Source organism: Spinacia oleracea, chromosome 4, assembly GCF_020520425.1.
Source record: "Spinacia oleracea cultivar Varoflay chromosome 4, BTI_SOV_V1, whole genome shotgun sequence".
Taxonomy (NCBI): Eukaryota; Viridiplantae; Streptophyta; class Magnoliopsida; order Caryophyllales; family Amaranthaceae; genus Spinacia; species Spinacia oleracea.
In genome coordinates this window covers 164,677,002-164,694,009 of record NC_079490.1, presented here as the reverse complement: position 1 = coordinate 164,694,009, position 17,008 = coordinate 164,677,002, and the positions used below count along the sequence as shown (strand labels likewise).

Sequence of the window (17,008 nt, the reverse complement as noted above, 5' to 3'; positions counted from 1 at the left end):
TTTTTGGAAATGTATATATTTGACTTAAACTTTATTAATCTGTTGAAAATCTATCAAAATCTTTTTTACTCCATATAAACCACTTTATTTTCAAATAATTATTTGTTACTCAAAAAGTCAAATATTTTATAAAAGAAATGATCAAATTATAATTTATAATATCCTTACGTGTACGAGACCTAATCTAGAACTCATTTAAGAAATCGAAATCCTCCCTCATTGACCAAATTTGAAAAGAAAATGAAAGTTTATTTGTTTCTTTCCGCTCCCTTTCCTCACAAATGTAAACCAAACAAGGTGTGAACTGTGAAGTCTAAAAACGTCTATGCCAACGCAGAGTGAGGGGTAGGGATGGCAATCACATCCGAATCCGAACCGAGTCCGAGCCGATCCGAAGGAACAAATCCGATCCGAATCCAAGAAAAAAAAGTCCCACTCCGGATCCGATTAAAAACATCCGAATCCGAATGGATATGGATCGGATATGGAGTCTGCGGAGACTCCGACCCGAATCCGACATGAGTCCGAAACCGAGTCCAAATCTGACTCAAAATTATTTCAAAGTGTATTATTTTTCGTAGATAACTTTTTTTTAAAAGGAAATTCCTAATTTAACACTAGAGGAAAAAACCTCAAGTGCGGGCTCATTTTAAGGGGTTTAGTGCGGGCTTTTACATGTGCAGGACATGGCCTGCCCGCACTTGATGTTTCTCAAGTGCTGCCAAAATATTGGCAGCACTTGATGTTTCAAGTGCTGCCAATTTGGAAAATGAGCCCGCACTTGACATATTTTGTGCTGCCAATTTTAGAATATGAGCCCGCACTTGATATATTTGGTGCTGCCAATTTAGAAAATGAGCCCGCACTTGACAAATTTGGTGCTGCCAATTTTGAAAATGAGCCCGCACTTGACATATTTAGTGCTGCCAATTTTGAAAATGAGCCCGCACTTGACATAAAAATGGGCAGCACAAGCATAAAAATGAGCTGCACTTGATATATAAATGAGCCGCACTTGATCTAGATTTGTTATATAACCGATTTCCCTACTACATATATTATACAATTGGACTACGCCACTAGTTGATCTCCATACATCGCATAAAAAGTATCTAAATAGTATACAATTGTAAATATAAAAGTCGATTACATTATAATCATATAAAAAACTAGCATCCATAATCTAAGATTCACTACAAGAAAATATAAAAGACAATAAATGGTAATCAAGTTTGCCAGCTTTTCTCAAACTGCATTTATCTCCTCAGTGGTGAAAGACTGCTCCCTCGGATTGTTGAATACCTTAAGAAGATCGACCATCAAAAAAATATATATACTTTAGTTATATTAAAAATATTGAATCGTACAATAAACAAAAACTTAATTTGTTCATAACAACGAAATAATGAACCGTATAATAATAAAAATGATTTATTTTGCTACTAACTTTCAACTAATGAACTTAAATAAGTATTTAAACCCTTTACATACTTAGTTTTATGTTTCAAATACTCATTCTCACCTACTTTAGCCAAATTATGCACATTTAAGACTCGTTGATCATTATAGGTCACATATTAACTAAAATGGATTATTTCGGTCACAAGTTTCAACTAATCAACTTCATTTCTACTAAGTTCTTAGTGACCCCGTTTTGTAGCATTTACCGTCTCGACCTTATTTCCGCTAACGCCTCGCTTCTGTTTTGAGATGAGTGTTACAACAATATTCACCCCCCCCCCCCCTAAAAACACATTCCAGTTGTTCGATGAACTACAACTACATTCTCATACCAACTCCAAGTATCGGGAAACAAACCACATTCAGATATCAGTAGTCGTATGCATTACATGGAAAACTTCTCTAATAAAAATATAGGTAGTGGATGACTTTCCCGCCATACAGACTTTTCGGGCATAAAGTTCCGACTATCGATTAATATTAGGCATGTTAACATAAAGTTTTCATTTTTCCACATAGGCACATACAAGATCAGTGGGCATCTAATTTCATCTATTCATGCATTCACCCAGAATACAATAAAACATTAGAGTCTACCATCATAAAGCAAGTTGCTCCGGGTATACAAGGCAACAAAGCAAGTAGTTGAAGATACAAACTTACAAAGCCACAAAGGTCCACACATCATGTGTAGAGAAGTATCAAAATAATTTATTGAAGTATTGAACTACTGATATATTAACATTTAACACACATTTCCAACCAGCTAGCTAAAGATTTTACACAGAAAAAATAAGATTGGCACTCTTGACAGAGTTGGCTGATTTGCAATAGATTGTTTCCAGATCTCAACAGACTAGCTGGAGCCTGGAAGTACAAACTACTACATCACCATGCAATTCATCAGGATCCAAATAAGAAACTAACTCACTGGACAAGGGTTATCAACTTATCACTCTTAGCAGCACATATGCATAGGCAGCATAGCCACGTATAGATTTACAATTACACGCCACAAGAGTCGTTAAGGGAGAAACAGTTATCACCACAGAGATATAACCCTCAGAAATCCAAATTCAGCCTAGGTAATGATAGATTATCGATCAGTTTTGCCCTTGTGGACTCTAGGAATCAACTAAATCAAGCACGCAAAGTATCCTCATCATGTGAATGATTTCAGCCTTATTGACAGTATTAATGTTAAGTTGTTAACATCAGAAAGAGATCATTAACGCAACTTAGTAATCCGTACTCATATTTTGATTCCTCTTCAGTTTTCCTTCAAATTTTTTCAACTTAGCCATAATGATCAAACTACTTTCTACATAAAACAAAGGAACATTTAAAAAGGAAACTTACTGGTCCACTTTTGCCTTTTGCCTTGTTCATGATTAGCTCACAGAAACTGCGTCTCTGTAGGAAGAAATTAGAAATGTGAGAGACAAAATCAGGGCGGCAAAAAGGGGAACTTGTAACATAAAAAAGAGAACAAAATAACTTACATGTGGAATGATTAGATCCTCTTTTAAATATAGTAGATTTTCCACAGAAGCAATCCAGGCTTCCCGGAATTCTAGAGCAAGCTGTTGCTGAACAGCTCGTAGAAATGTCACCTTTGTGCACCTGGAGAAGCCAAGTTATATTCAGACTCTTCAGAGAATACAAAGGGAAGTACTGAACCACTATTGCTATAAATCATAAACTGGCTGAATTCTTTTTACTAGTCTGGATTACTCATCGATGACTTGTTCCATCCCAGAAGCTACAAGTAATTTCAAGAGGCTCGTCTGATATAAAAGAAACAATACTAATAATCAAAAAAACAACAAAAATCAATAAGTAAAAGATATAGGTGAAAAAGTGTATTGGATGGAGAAACAAATTTAAAAAGTTCATATGTCCTTCTCTTCCCAGTGAAAAGTCATCCCACAATGTAAGCCAAATTGAATTACTTCTTAGCATAGGGTCATTGGGAGTGGACCGTGTGGTAATAATTTAAATGAATTTCACAGAGAGCACAGAACGAATGGAAAAAACAAATTCATAGCATGCCTCAAAATCAAAAGAGAGAACAAACAGATGTATGAGCAGAGAAAATCAAGTAACCAGCAATAACAACAATAAGCTAACAGAAATCCCAAGTCCAATTAAGAAAGAGTTCTCACTGCTTTCATCTTCTTCTTCAGTTCCATTGTTATATCATCAGCAAACGATAATCGAGCATTCACTTTACTCTTCCTCTTTGAACAATTTTCTAACTGAATCTTTGCTTCCCTGCATGACAAGACAAAAGAGAACATAAGATACATGACTGGAAGGAAGAGAAACCACAAAAGTCCCTTTAAGCATACTATATTCTACTCACTCTTCCTGTAGCTTCTGCAGTTCATTTTTCACTCCCTCCATAATTTTCTTCTTAACTTTTGACCTCAACAAATTCAAAACAAGATAAATGTCATGGTTACACAACGCAGACTTCTAAATCCTTAAGAGATGGTAGAAATATTTAAAAGAGACCACAAAACTCATATACCTTCTCAACATATTCCTCCCTTGTAACAAGACCTGCAATTTCTTTCTTTAATGCAGCCTCTAGCATCTACGACAATTACAAAAAAAAGAATCAGGAACATCTACATACTCATCTTACTATAAGTAGATAGTTAGTCAATACAAAAGATTGTCATAGTTTTTTCAAACTCAATTCTGACAGATTCAGAAAATGAGTACAAGGGAGCTCAATAGTTCACATTTGGATCCAAAATTTTTTGAATTCACATTCGAAAGATTAGCAGCAGCAATGGAATGCAGTCAGTACAGACAACGCTAAACATAGAAATCATATTTTCATCACTTCACCAGAATCCCCACAATCCATCATTCAAATTATAAAAAATAAATAAGAAACAATTATGTGTGTCTAACCAATATAATAGAATACAGAAAAATTAGGTTCAACGAAACTTCAAAATCTAATAATCACAACAAAAAACCCAAAAACGATTCCATTTTGATAAACCACACCCTTCAATCGCGAAGAACCCTATAATAATAAATAAACAAATAAATAATAAAAAAAAATTGAAATCAAATGGACATTAATTGCAACATTACCTAGGCATTACTGGAACCGAATTGAAGAAGAGAATCATTAGGTTTCATAGTGGAAGCAGTATTGTTCCTGAGCTCCTCAAATTTGCAAGCTGAATTTCTCTCTGCTTCTGAAGCTTCCTTATTCTTAGTGTATCTCCCACCCCCGATGTTATTCTTTAAACGAATTGAAGAAAGCTAACTATTGATGTACGGGGTGTCCTACTCAAAATTCAATTCCAAAACAATCAACAGAAAACCTAAATCGCAAATTGCAGCACAATTGATCCTAATTGTTCCAATTTATCGGGAAGTAGAGACCTAAGTTACGTAATTTCTCATAAATCTATTCCAAAAACAACAAAAATAAAACCTAAATCTTTCAAATTAAACAAAAAAAATTAATTCGTCATTACAGTAACCAGCTTATACTAAACAAGTAATTAAATTTAAATTACAAACCTAGATAAAGAGGAGAGTCGCGGAGCTGAGGTGGAGGAACAGCAACGGCGGCGGGGTGGGGGAAGAGCAGCGCGACGCGACGGTGGGGGAAGAGCAGCGGCGATGAGGCGGTGGGGGAACAGCAGTGCGGTGTGTGCTGTTGTGGGTTTGAATTTCGCACCCAGTGAAGAACTAGAGGGGGGGAAGGAGAGAAACCGGATAGGGGAAAATGAAGTTAGGGTAAAGCAATAACCAGAGAAGAGGAAGGAGAGAGAAGTGGGAAATTAATATTTTTGGGAAATATTTTGTGCTGCTTGTTTGTAAAATAGCCCGCACTTGAGTTAAAAGGCCGTACTTGAACTAAGTGCTGCCAATTTTTTAAAATGAGCCCGCGCTTGTGAAAAAAGTATTTTTTAATTTTTTTTTTATTCTCTCAAGTGCTGCCAATTTACTAAATGAGCCGCACTTGAAGGGAAGCACATGGCGATTTTTCCTCTAGTGTAATCTAATATATTTAATTAAAGCGTATATATTTGTAATTTATTAATTTATTAGAAACTCATTAGATTTTGGTAAATGAGAAATTGGATTTCTAATTTATTTTAAAATTAAGAAATACAAGTTCTATGTAAGTAAAGTTAACGCATGATTCGGATTTGGATATAGATATGATTATGGCTTCGGATTTGGATATGGATACAATTTTTTGAGTCCGAATTTTAAATGGATATGGATGCAATTTTGGAGTCCGAATCTTAAATGGATTTGGATATGAATGCAATTTTGGAGTCCGAATTTTAAATGGATCGGATTTGGAGTTTACTACATCCGACCCGAATCGGATCCATTGCCATCCCTAGTGAGGGGGGAGTATAAACTGCATTTCATTACATTTTAGCGAGGGAATCACAATCCAATATGATCCACAAGGACCACCAGGCACCAGCATATATTCTTTGAGACTTGGGAAGTTGAGAGGAGAGAAAACCCCGCCAAAACAAACAAAAAAATAAAAAACATTTGAAAAAAATTGAAAAATGCGAGCGAAAGACGATTGAAGCAGACGATCTTTCTCCTCAACATCTATATATTGTACTAAAAGAGAGGAAATCAATGTGGTGATGACAAATATCACTCATTGATTGGCCTCTCTTATAGTATAAAAAAAATTAAAAAAAAATTTATTTTGTTAACTTTCACCTTATAAAGTATATATTTGATTACAGTTTCCTAAAAAAAAGATATCATTATATACATGGAGAATATTTTGTAAAATATTTTCTATATTTTGTTAACAAATATAAACAATATGATTATCTTTTTATAAATATTTAGTCCATTATACGAAGTATGTAGTAGGATATTTATGTACATAAATTTTTACAGTAATCTACCGATTTGTACTTACATAATACGGAGTATATTAGATTACAAATAAATTAGGAAATCAATACAATATGAATAAGATTGTATAAAAAAAGAAGTTATTGCAATACTCTATAATATTTTAACAACTAAATTCGATAATTATAGCCGCCAATTATTGTACTATTTTATATTTTAGACGTATTATATTTAGCAAATAAATTCGATAATTATCACCGCCATTGATAGAATAGTAATATTTAACTACTTTAAAAAAAGTAGTAACTTCCTTAAACATGCATGAGCAAAACTTGCGTAATCTAATCTATCTACTACGTAATTCCTCAATTTTTTAGATGCAACTCTTTAATTGTTACATTATATTTTATATTCACACATCACTCTACTTTATTTTTTTTATTTTTATGATTATTAATATTGTATGATGAACATAGTTACGTATTCCGTAGCCTTTTTTTGAGTTTGTTTAAATATTTACATAATACTACCAAGTTATCTATTAATCTATATACTATAGTAAAAGAGAGGAAATCAATGTGGAGCTGACAAATGCCGCTCTTTAATTTGCCTCTCTTATAGATATACAAAAATATTGGAAAAAAAAGTATTTGATTCTATAATTATTTTGTTAATTTGAACCTCATAAAATATTTGATTCTATTTTCCTCAAAAAAAAAGTCATTCTTCATATGGGAATTATTTTGTAACTTATATTTTCTATAATTTTGTAACAAATATGACAAATATAAGATTATCTTTTAAAAAAAAATTAATCATTATACGGAATACATAATAGGATATTTATAAAAATTTAAATGTAGTCTACTGATATTGGATAATTAGAATACAAATAAATTTGAAAATCAATCAAGTATATGTGATTAAGAGTGTATAAAAAAATTATAATATTTTAACAACTAAGTTCGATAATTATAGCCCCCATTGGTAGTACGATTTCATACGTAATATATGTAGCAACTACATTTGATATTATCACCGCCATTGATAGTAATATTTTACTTTTTTAAAAAAAAAATGTAACTTCCTTAAACATATATGAACAAAACTTGCGTAATCTAATGTATCTACTACAAAACTTGCGTAATCTAATGTATCTACTTATTTCCTCAATTTTTTAGATGCAACTCTTTGATTTTTGTACTATCTATTATATTCCCTTATCCCTCTACTTTTTCTGTTTTTTTGGTGATTATTAATACTATATGATGAACATAGTCATGTACGGAGTACCCCGTAACTTTTTTTGGATTAGTATAAATACTTGCACAATATTGTCATTTTTTAAAAATAATTTTTACTTATTTGATAGTTTAAGATTTTAACAGTTGTTACTTTTAACAACCGTGGAAATAAAATTGGCTAATCCAAAAACATGGAAGAAGTAGAAAAACAAGAAAATCAATGTGCAACTAACATATGGTCCTCTCTACTTAAAAAAGCTCCACCAATATTTTAGGTTAAACAATTGAATTATATTTTAGTCAATTTTTAACAATATCTGCATACGTAGTACTATACTAAAATAGAGGCAAATCGATGTAGAGCTGACAAAATGATATTCTCTGATGTGCCTCTCTTATAATATAAATAACTATCTTATGATAAAATAATTATTATATTTCGTTTTTATTTTACCTACAACGTACCTTCTAATTACTTATGGTAATAATCGATTATACTACAAGTTACTTATTTACTTATGACCAATAAATTTATGGAGATGTTTAAGTATTAGATGATTACTCATATGCTTAAGAATGAGTCAAAACAACCGATTATACTACTAATCACTTATTTACTTATTCTACCTACAAATGTGTATACTCTGTACTATAGTTTGTGGAGATGACAAACTATATATGTATTTATATCTATATGTTCCGTACTATACCAAAAGAAAGTCAAATCGATGTGGGGATGACAAAATGTCGCTATATGATTTGTCTCTCTATCTTATAACATAAATAATGACTAATTCTAAACTACTAGATGCAGTATCAAATTTTGTTTGTATATACTGGATGCGGATATGTATAACGAATGTTTACCTTAGATCATTTATGATTTGTAATCCAATGAATCTTTGCATGCATTTTCTGATAACCGATATAGAAAATCTTATAATAATTGAACATATACTATCAATTATATTATTATAATACTAACATCTTTCTAAGAATTAGTGTCATATAATGAGTACGGATATGAATAACAAACTTGAACTCTTAATTTTTATATTTTACAAGGTTGTCTCGAACATTTTATATGCCCAATTTTAATTAACAAAATGAGACCCGTAGCAATATTATTTTTTATAACGGGCCCTAGCCTATACTTAATCTTAAATATCAAAAATAAATTTTGCCACATTCTCATTATCGTAATATTTTTCCATAATATTTAAAAGTTAGTTGAAAAGAAAAGTGGGTTATTTATCCAATACATTGATGTCAATATTGCCAATGGGGCAGGTTTTTTGGGAAACCCCGTGTATCCGCCCCCAAATGGATTATTTGTCGAAAGTAGTGACTGGAACGAGGATAAATTTTAGATTGGACATGCACACGTTGCTAATCCTTCATCTAATTGATTATGAATATATAAAAAAAGTTACTACTAACTTACACATTATAATGTTTTATGTATTTACTCAATTACTCTAATCAGATAAATGGATTGTCAAAAACTCTAAAATAAGTTTTAAAATTCAAATTACCAAAAAAAAAAAAACTGAGTAAAAGGGGTGGGGTATTTTAGGCTGGGGTACTGGATGCACCGGAGGGGAGTCATGAAGCATGGATAAATTTTACTTTGTACCTCTCGAGACGGGAATTGAGAGTCGTGGGTATCGTTCCTATCGTGGATGGAGGGGATGGAGATGAGAATTATAGGCGGGTATGAGTATGCAGGCCTCGCCTCGCCTCAAATTCATCTCTAACCGAATAAAATAAATGGTGTAGTTAGGTGTTAAGTGGTCGGGTAATGAAGTTAATGGGGCGACTGTGCAAGTTTTCAATGTGTATTACTGTCGAAGTGAAGGGTGGATGAGATAATTAAGTTTATTCTTGACACAAGAGGTGAATGAAAGAGAAAATAAATTTATTTATTACCCTTATTTGTTTTAACTATTTTGATAAATATGACACCGAATGCGAAATAACAAAACCAACCATCATTAATTATAATTTGGAGGATAGCTATAAGATCTATTTTGATGATAATTGTCTACTGTATTTCATACTTCCTCCATATTTTGTAATTACACCATCTTAGATTTCACGTTTGTCAATGCAATATTTTAACCATTAATATCTCTCATTATACATTTGAAAAGATTATAAAAATTTGATAATTTGAAAATGTATTTCGAGAAGAATCTAACAAGATTCCACATTTACATATAAATCACAAAAAATAACTACATAAGAATATGAGAATAGTCCTAAAACCTAAGATGGTGCAATTAAAAAAAATGGAGGAAGTATAAATTTATGTTTAGATTATAAATCGTGCATCGCACGGGTATTACACTAGTCAATCTCTAATATTCAGGTAATGTATGTGGTTGTAAACCATTTGTGCTTCATGAATTTGTTAAATCGTATGTTTAATTTTCCCTGTTGATGACCTTAATCACAACTTCTAACCCTAATTTTCTACTTAATTCCAGAATTCCGCGGTTTCCGACTACATTTAGGTCTTACGAATCTATGAAGAATGAAGATAGATCATTTGTGATTCGACGGAGTTCGAAATTCGAAAATCAAGGTCAATTCAGTGATTTTCGCCTAATTGACCGATCATTAATCTCTAATATTCAGGTAATGTATCTGGTTGTAACCAATTTGTGCTTCATGAATTTGTTAAATCGTATGTCTAATTTTCCCTTTTGATGACCTAAATCACAACTTCTAACTCTAATCTATACTATATATTAAAAGCCGTTTGCAATCAAGTTCATCTGTCACGTTGCGCTCTCCCTCTTTCCTCTCTAAAGAGTCTTACTCCATGCAATTACATACAATAAAAAATAAAAATATTGTTTAATATAAGACTCGAACTCTCAACCTCAAGTTTCAAACAATAAAGACTTATCCACCAACCTATATGTCACATTTGATTTTTTTCTTTACAAACAAAATATAATAAATGACAAAATAGTAAAGAAAGAAAATAATAGACGCATTTAATCACGTTCTTTTTATGTAGTAGCATAAATATGATTTTTTATGTAATGACCCGGGATCAAAAACTAGTTTTTTACTAAATTCCAGAATTCCTCGATTTCCGACTACTTTTATTCGACGGAGTTCGAAATTCGAAAATCAAGGTCAATTCAGTGATTTTCGCCTAATTGACCGATCTTAGGGTTTTGGCTGTCCGATTGTTCGTCAATTATAGGTTAGTTAACATTTGCTTTGCATCTGTTGGTAGTTTTCTTACACAAATTTGATGAATTTTTTTAGTGATTCATTAATTTGATCTGCCTTCGATGTAAATGTATATATTGCTTTGTTTCATGCTAGTATAACTGCGTGACTGAGTTTGGTAAAAAAAATCAGACGACTTCGACTCCACTGGGGATCGAACCCAGAATCTCTGGTTTCGTAGACCAGCGCCTTATCCATTGGGCCATGGAGTCCTTGTTGCTATACTTTTAGTGCAATAAACTAGGGAGCTCAGTTTAGCTAGTTCTTCCGCTTCTTTATTGTGGTTGACTTCTAATGGGGATTGACCGATTGAACCAGAATCTATTGGATTAAAGTCTTGCTCCTTTATTACTTTCTCTACCTCCGTACTTCGTATTTCATATTTCTAGTTTTGTGAGGTTGCCCAAACATATTATGACCGGTGGCGGAGACAAGGGGTGCCAAAGGTGGGTCGCCGACCATTCAATTTTATAAAAGAAAAAATGGAAGTATTTTTTAGAAAAAAGTAAATTAATTCGCAGTAAATAACTGTTTTAATAACATGTCAACACCCCAATTAAAAAAATACAGACACCCCGGTTCCGCCACTGATTTATGACTTGTTAGTCATTGCATTGACTTTCGAAATGGACTTAAGGATGCATTCTTTTCCTAAATCCCTATTCATCCAAACTTACCTAAACTTGCATGTTAGCGGTGAACTTATCTTACTTTATTGGCACCGAACTTATTGTGGATGTAAATTTAACTTAGGTAGCCCTTAACTTATTTGAACTCGTTAGCCCTGGGCTAAGTCACTAAGCTTATGGATTTATTTTTAACTGCAAATATGGTGAGGAGAACAAGAGCTTCGGAAATTTAGAGTACATGTATTCAATATCAAAACAGTTAGTATAATGGACATGTAATATGGAAAACAGGAGATCATGTTAGAGGATTGACTTAGGACATACATGGAGCAACATGTATGCAGATTTATGGTATCCAAATATTTAAAATACTTGCTTTTGAAAACAGAAATGTTCTACTGGGAATCAATGTTGAGACGTTTAAAAAAATAGGTTAATAGAATTTCACCGTGTGGAGTTATGATTCAAGTACCGAATCACCAAATCAGATCTCCCATAGATAACCTACTCGAGATGATTTAAAAAACTCCAAAGTTTTCAGTGGGTAATCTGGATTTGTACTATCGTGAGATGTGATTCCTGAGGATTTGGTGGAGAAAGGATATTCCATGATCAATCAATTTGGAGTCGTAAACCATGTAAGGGGTATTTTTCTATGGCCAATCAGATTTGAGATGCTTCACCAAGTTCTCAAATTAGCTTTCACTTGTTAGGTTGAGGACTAGAGGGATTTGCGAAGATTCGTCCAATAAACAAATTCTGAAGAGAACTTGTTGGCTGAGTTTGGATTTCATAAAGGCTCAACTTTCAGTCAGGTAGTCTTTCACTCTTTCTTGGGACCAATGGTTTGCTAATATCAACTGTGGTTCGAGGATGTTGATATTTGGCATGTGCAGTCATATCTCATATGCCTTTGAGCCTCCACTGTTTATTAGTCTAATACAGAGTAATGATTTTCTGTCAAAATTTTGCCTGCATCATTTTACAAATGTCTCTGCTTACTAGTACATTTACTTGTGATTCTTGCTCCCAAGCCTCTACTGTACTGTATGTGCTTACTAGATTTTGCAACTTCTATACCTCCAAAAATAGTTGTTTTAATGGGTTAAAACTTAAAAATACCAAGATACATACTCCCTTGCACTTATAAGTTATAAGTCACACCACTATTATAACTTTGTGGTTTAAATTTAATTTTCTTGGAAAGGCAATTTGGAAAACAAAGAAGGACATATTGAGTTTCAGATAAGATAATAGCCCTTTCTATGATGCCAAGTATTGATTCGAATTACACATTTGAGTTCTCTGATCTCAGCCTCTGAAGTGATACACCATAGCTAAACTATGTAGTATCATAGACCTCACCTTGTTGATGGTAGCTGTTAGTGATTTGTCCTTTTGGGTTATGAGTGTGAGACTTCTTGTGTAAAAAAGGATATACACCTGTGGTTATAAGAACTCTTTAGGTTTCATGTTTTGGGTGCAACGGGTCTTGTTTTTACTTCAGCAGCTTCCTGTTAGGAGTAGGCTGTGCCTTCATTTCTTTAGACATTCCATGCCCATGGCTCATTAATGTTTTTCATCCAGTGAATGTGTGGAGTGGAGTTCTGCTTTTTGTGGTTTTGCCGAATATTTGGTCACACTGCTATTGGGTGCCTGATTTATAAAAGCTCTATCTGGATGAGGAATCTTTGTCTGATATAATAGGAGAATTTCATATCATGATTGATAAGTATCTGTTGATCATCAATAGTTTTAGGGGATTTTTTTTAATGCCCCTTTTGACATGAGGGATATGCCAACTAGGAAATTTTAACATGGTCCAAAGCAAAGTTTTTATGGGAAAAAAAAAAGACCTCTTGGTCTATTGGAGGCCAATATGACACATAATACAGTGAACTTCAAAAACATCTAGTACTTTGACTAAGGTTGAGAGAAAAGAAAAAAAATTTGAGTTCTAGATATGCTCATGTTCAAGCCTTCTCCCTCAGTTTTGGTGTCGATTCAAGGATTAAACTTTTACAGTGGATTTTAAAGTACCAAGGATAGAATGCAAGTTTCATAAAATCAAGTCACTAGAAAATCGTAGTTCTATGATACACATTGATACAACATTACAACAACCGTGGCCAAGAAATACCATTCAAACTGCAGTTGCAGGAAAAGGATAAAGGAACTTAAAAGGCTGCTCCAGACAAAATCGTAGTCGTTGCACTTGGAGTTAGGACTTCAATGCAACCTGAGATACCTGGGATGCCTGGAAAATTATGCAAAGCACAATGTTAATATTACGAACAAATTACTCCACTTATTTATTGTTTTAATTTTGTTTACATTTGGACTTTTCAGATACCTTCTTTTTATGTGTGTGTTTGTGTTGTGTTGTGTTGTGGGGTGTATAAAATTAGGGATTAATGTGCTAGATTAGGCTTCAACTACTGAATATGCAGCAATCCAGATTCCACATTGCATGCATGGACTTTCAAGGAACCTTTAAATTTAGGCCTCTGAAAGTTTTACTTGGATCGTTTATCCTGTTTAGTCATGTATAATACCGCTATTTTTCTGCAGTTCAATTTTTTTTGGTTGCAAATGAGCCACAACGGCAATATAAATTACAAATGGGGGAGGGGGATTTGAACCTGAAACTTATCGTACACAGACCCTCAATCTTAGCCATTAGGCCAAGACCTAATTGGTTTTTTCTGCATTTCATGGCAGGCCTATATTCTGTCTTTGGGATCACTTATGTATCCTTAAGGTTTTGTTCAGTTAATCATCATCTCCCTCCACCCCAACTTCAAAGAAATAAATAAAACATTAAAATAGAAAGCCGTACCATGTGTTTGCGTATTTTTTTCTCTCCTTGTCTGCTGGCTAATGCAGAGATATTGTGCTCATGAATAATTAATTGGGGTCCTTTTTTTAAAAAATAAAATAAAATAAACCTAAGAGCTGGTTTGAGCCTTCTTTTAAAAGAAATATTTTGTTAGACCTTTTCACAAATATAAATATAGAAAGTGGCGCAGACCAAAACTTGGTGGGATCTGGAATCAATTTAGGATGAGATCACATGTGAACTTTTATCTTGGACTTGAGACAGGATAAGCAGGTAAGAAAAGAATATTTTTAGATTCAGATTCTTTCTGTTAAAGTAAAGAAGCTATATTTGATAATCAAGACAAAACCATATGGGCCATCTAAACTCTCTAACTTTCCAAAATTTTGCCTATCAACGTAACTATCCTGAACTTAGTAGTTGGATCTCTGGTCCCCTTCACCCCTGTGGAATTGAACTTGTGCAACAAGGCAAATGCAACTTTAATTAACGTTGCCGTAATTACATGCATTATGTATACCGTAGTAAAAAGTTGGTTAAGGTAACTAATACATTGAATATGGATTTAACTATGTAATTACATGCATTATGTATACCGTAGTAATTGTATTATGTTATAAATTAATGGTTGTTTGTTCACTAGTTCTTATTTCTTACGGCTTTATTTTTGAATTAGGGTTGATTTGATTACAACCATATTCTATGTTTGGTGAAATGTTGGTAGAGACTAGAGATATATACCTTTGCTCTTGGTTGAAATTCATTGAGTTTCCGGAAGATTGTCTGTAATTAGGAATGGGGACACGACCTGCCTCAATCCGATTGAGATCCTCAAGTAGGATCTCATAGTGCCTCTTAACTTCATCAGCTGATTTTCCTTCGACAAGCCTGGCAACATTCTGCCAACGATCCTTGGTATCCGTGTCATACAAAGCTAGAGCCCTCTCGAATTGCTTGTTCTGTTTTGCGGTCCATGATGAGTTTATATTCCTGCTTGAGCTTATAGAGCCTGATGCCATTGTTCTATATGAGACTCGAGCTCGAGAGGAAATTATATAAGGAGATCGAGGATATATTTTAGTGGAAGATGGGAGGGTGGCTTTCACTTGTTGAAAGATGTTTCAAATGAAGGCTACTTATAAGGAATTTGAAAAGGGGTGTCAGGGGGGAAAACAGAAGAAAGCCAGTTGGCGAATCTAGTTATAAGCGAAAGAGGGGAGAAAATTGAGTGACCCGTCTCTTTTGAAACCACAGGATCCCGAATTCCACAGGGGAAGCTTACTAAAAAAGGGGAAAAGAGATAGGGGGATCTCTTCTTGATTTCTATGGACTCTTTATTTTCAACTTACAACTTTTTTTCCAAGGGAAAAACTGTTTGCTTTTCTTATTTAATTTGTTTGATATTTATACAAAAAAAAATAATAATGCTTCTTTTGTCACTGTGGTTTTAAGTTTTGTTCAAGTGGGGAAATGGTTTAAGAGAGTACTAACTTATGCTCTAGGTGGGTCACTCTGATAGACCAAAAAAGGGATGATGGCTATGTTTATTCCTTCTTCCTCTTAAAGAAAATATTCTTTTTATTTGCATCTAAGGTGAAAATAAATACTTTACTTTACTTTGTTTTGTAGATTCGTATAATTGAACGAAAATCTTATGTATTTTAAGTTAATATTGGTCACTGATGATGAAGAAATACATTTATTTCTTCTGCTGCTTTTATTCTTTCTCTATGAAGTTATCTTTCTAAGATTTGCTGGTGGAGTGGTTTTGTTGGGAGTAGGTTATTATCATTTTCTGTTATTGTCTAGGGAAATAGACTTTTTACTATAGTAACGGGAGAGCATTCCAGAGTTTTGATAGAAAGAAGTGGTTATATCATATTGCATCTTTGAATTAGATCTTACTTAATTTGGAGCTTAATTATGTCAAATTGTTCCTCGTTCTATTACCTATCACCTTATGCAATTATTTTGTCTTTTGTTTTATGGGTAAATGAGTTATTATGTAACTCGTTGTTCGGAATTGAAATAGTTACATTGGAGATTCAAAGAGCCTCTATAAAATAGTTAACGCTTCAATATAGATAGAAGTTGTTGTTCTTATAGGATATTTTGCGAGTTGGTGTGTGTGTTTGTGGGGGTAGGGGGCGGGGTTCGATCATTAGGAGGCCTTTTTTTACTCCTTGAACCAGTACGGACTGCAAACTTAACAGTTGGATGCTCGATCAAACATGCCTCATCTTACGGTTTAACAAACTTTTAATTGCAAGAGCTTTTACGTGTTGTTGTAATGCGAAGTGTGAATTTAATAGTAGTACGAAGTACTATATATTCATGAACGTGGTTACATTGAGTAGATAAATATTAATACTAGTGTTAAGATTGTTAGTTAGGGTGAAGTTTTGCAAAGTTTGGGTCCTTTTGGTTGGATAAATACGATAGTAGAAACTAGAAGAGTGGTGATTGTTGAAATTATACAATTTGTTTGTTTGTTTCTTATGTTTGTACAATATTGATCAATTTCTTTTGTTGCATGTCAGCATCTTACTTTGGCTTGTACGTGATTTCTGCAATCTTCAACAAGATTTTGTCCTGATAACTTTAAGATGAGGTAAATGCCAACAAACTAAATACTCAACCATGCAGATAATGATATTTTTATTGTTATATAGTAGCATATCGTTGGTATTTGAGATATGGATTTATTTACT

General features: G+C 33.3%; 2 protein-coding genes and 1 non-coding gene across 4 annotated transcripts; all 3 read right to left on the bottom strand.

The window, feature by feature from the left end:
• Positions 1-1,012: 1,012 nt before the first annotated feature.
• LOC110803079 (uncharacterized) lies at positions 1,013-5,268 on the bottom strand. Of its 2 annotated transcripts, none has more exons than XR_008918770.1 (8): positions 5,014-5,268; positions 4,576-4,773; positions 3,995-4,060; positions 3,827-3,881; positions 3,627-3,735; positions 2,964-3,084; positions 2,821-2,874; positions 1,013-1,302 (listed from the first exon to the last, which is right to left on the bottom strand). XR_008918770.1 is itself a non-coding variant. In XM_056826742.1 (8 exons), coding segments are annotated over exons 3-7 (306 nt in total). In that variant the 5' UTR covers positions 4,006-4,060; positions 4,576-4,773; positions 5,014-5,261; the 3' UTR covers positions 1,013-1,302; positions 2,821-2,872. The 2 variants fall into 2 exon arrangements, 1 of the variants encoding a protein (XP_056682720.1); XM_056826742.1 differs by having other exon boundaries at positions 3,827-3,889; positions 5,014-5,261.
• A 5,700-nt stretch (positions 5,269-10,968) lies between these two features.
• On the bottom strand, positions 10,969-11,041 carry TRNAR-ACG (transfer RNA arginine (anticodon ACG)). Its single transcript has one exon. It is a non-coding gene; the product is annotated as a tRNA-Arg (tRNA).
• Positions 11,042-13,495: 2,454 nt separating this feature from the next.
• LOC110803076 (protein RADIALIS-like 3) lies at positions 13,496-16,181 on the bottom strand. Its single transcript, XM_022008544.2, has 2 exons — positions 15,039-16,181; positions 13,496-13,715 (listed from the first exon to the last, which is right to left on the bottom strand). Exons 1-2 carry the CDS (start codon positions 15,314-15,316, stop codon positions 13,688-13,690), a joined length of 306 nt encoding a protein of 101 aa, XP_021864236.1. The 5' UTR covers positions 15,317-16,181; the 3' UTR covers positions 13,496-13,687.
• Positions 16,182-17,008: the final 827 nt, after the last annotated feature.

Bases quoted from the DNA above. Each gene is read 5' to 3' on its own strand.
- LOC110803079 (XM_056826742.1), bottom strand. The intron at 3,736-3,826 runs GTGAGTAGAATA...CTTGTCATGCAG, and splicing joins CTGCAGAAGCTACAGGAAGA to GGAAGCAAAGATTCAGTTAG. The intron at 3,085-3,626 runs GTGAGAACTCTT...TGGCTTCTCCAG, and splicing joins TGAAGAAGAAGATGAAAGCA to GTGCACAAAGGTGACATTTC.
- LOC110803076 (XM_022008544.2), bottom strand. From the start codon at position 15,316: ATGGCATCAGGCTCTATAAGCTCAAGCAGGAATATAAACTCATCATGG. The intron at 13,716-15,038 runs GTATATATCTCT...ATAATTTTCCAG, and splicing joins AATTTCAACCAAGAGCAAAG to GCATCCCAGGTATCTCAGGT.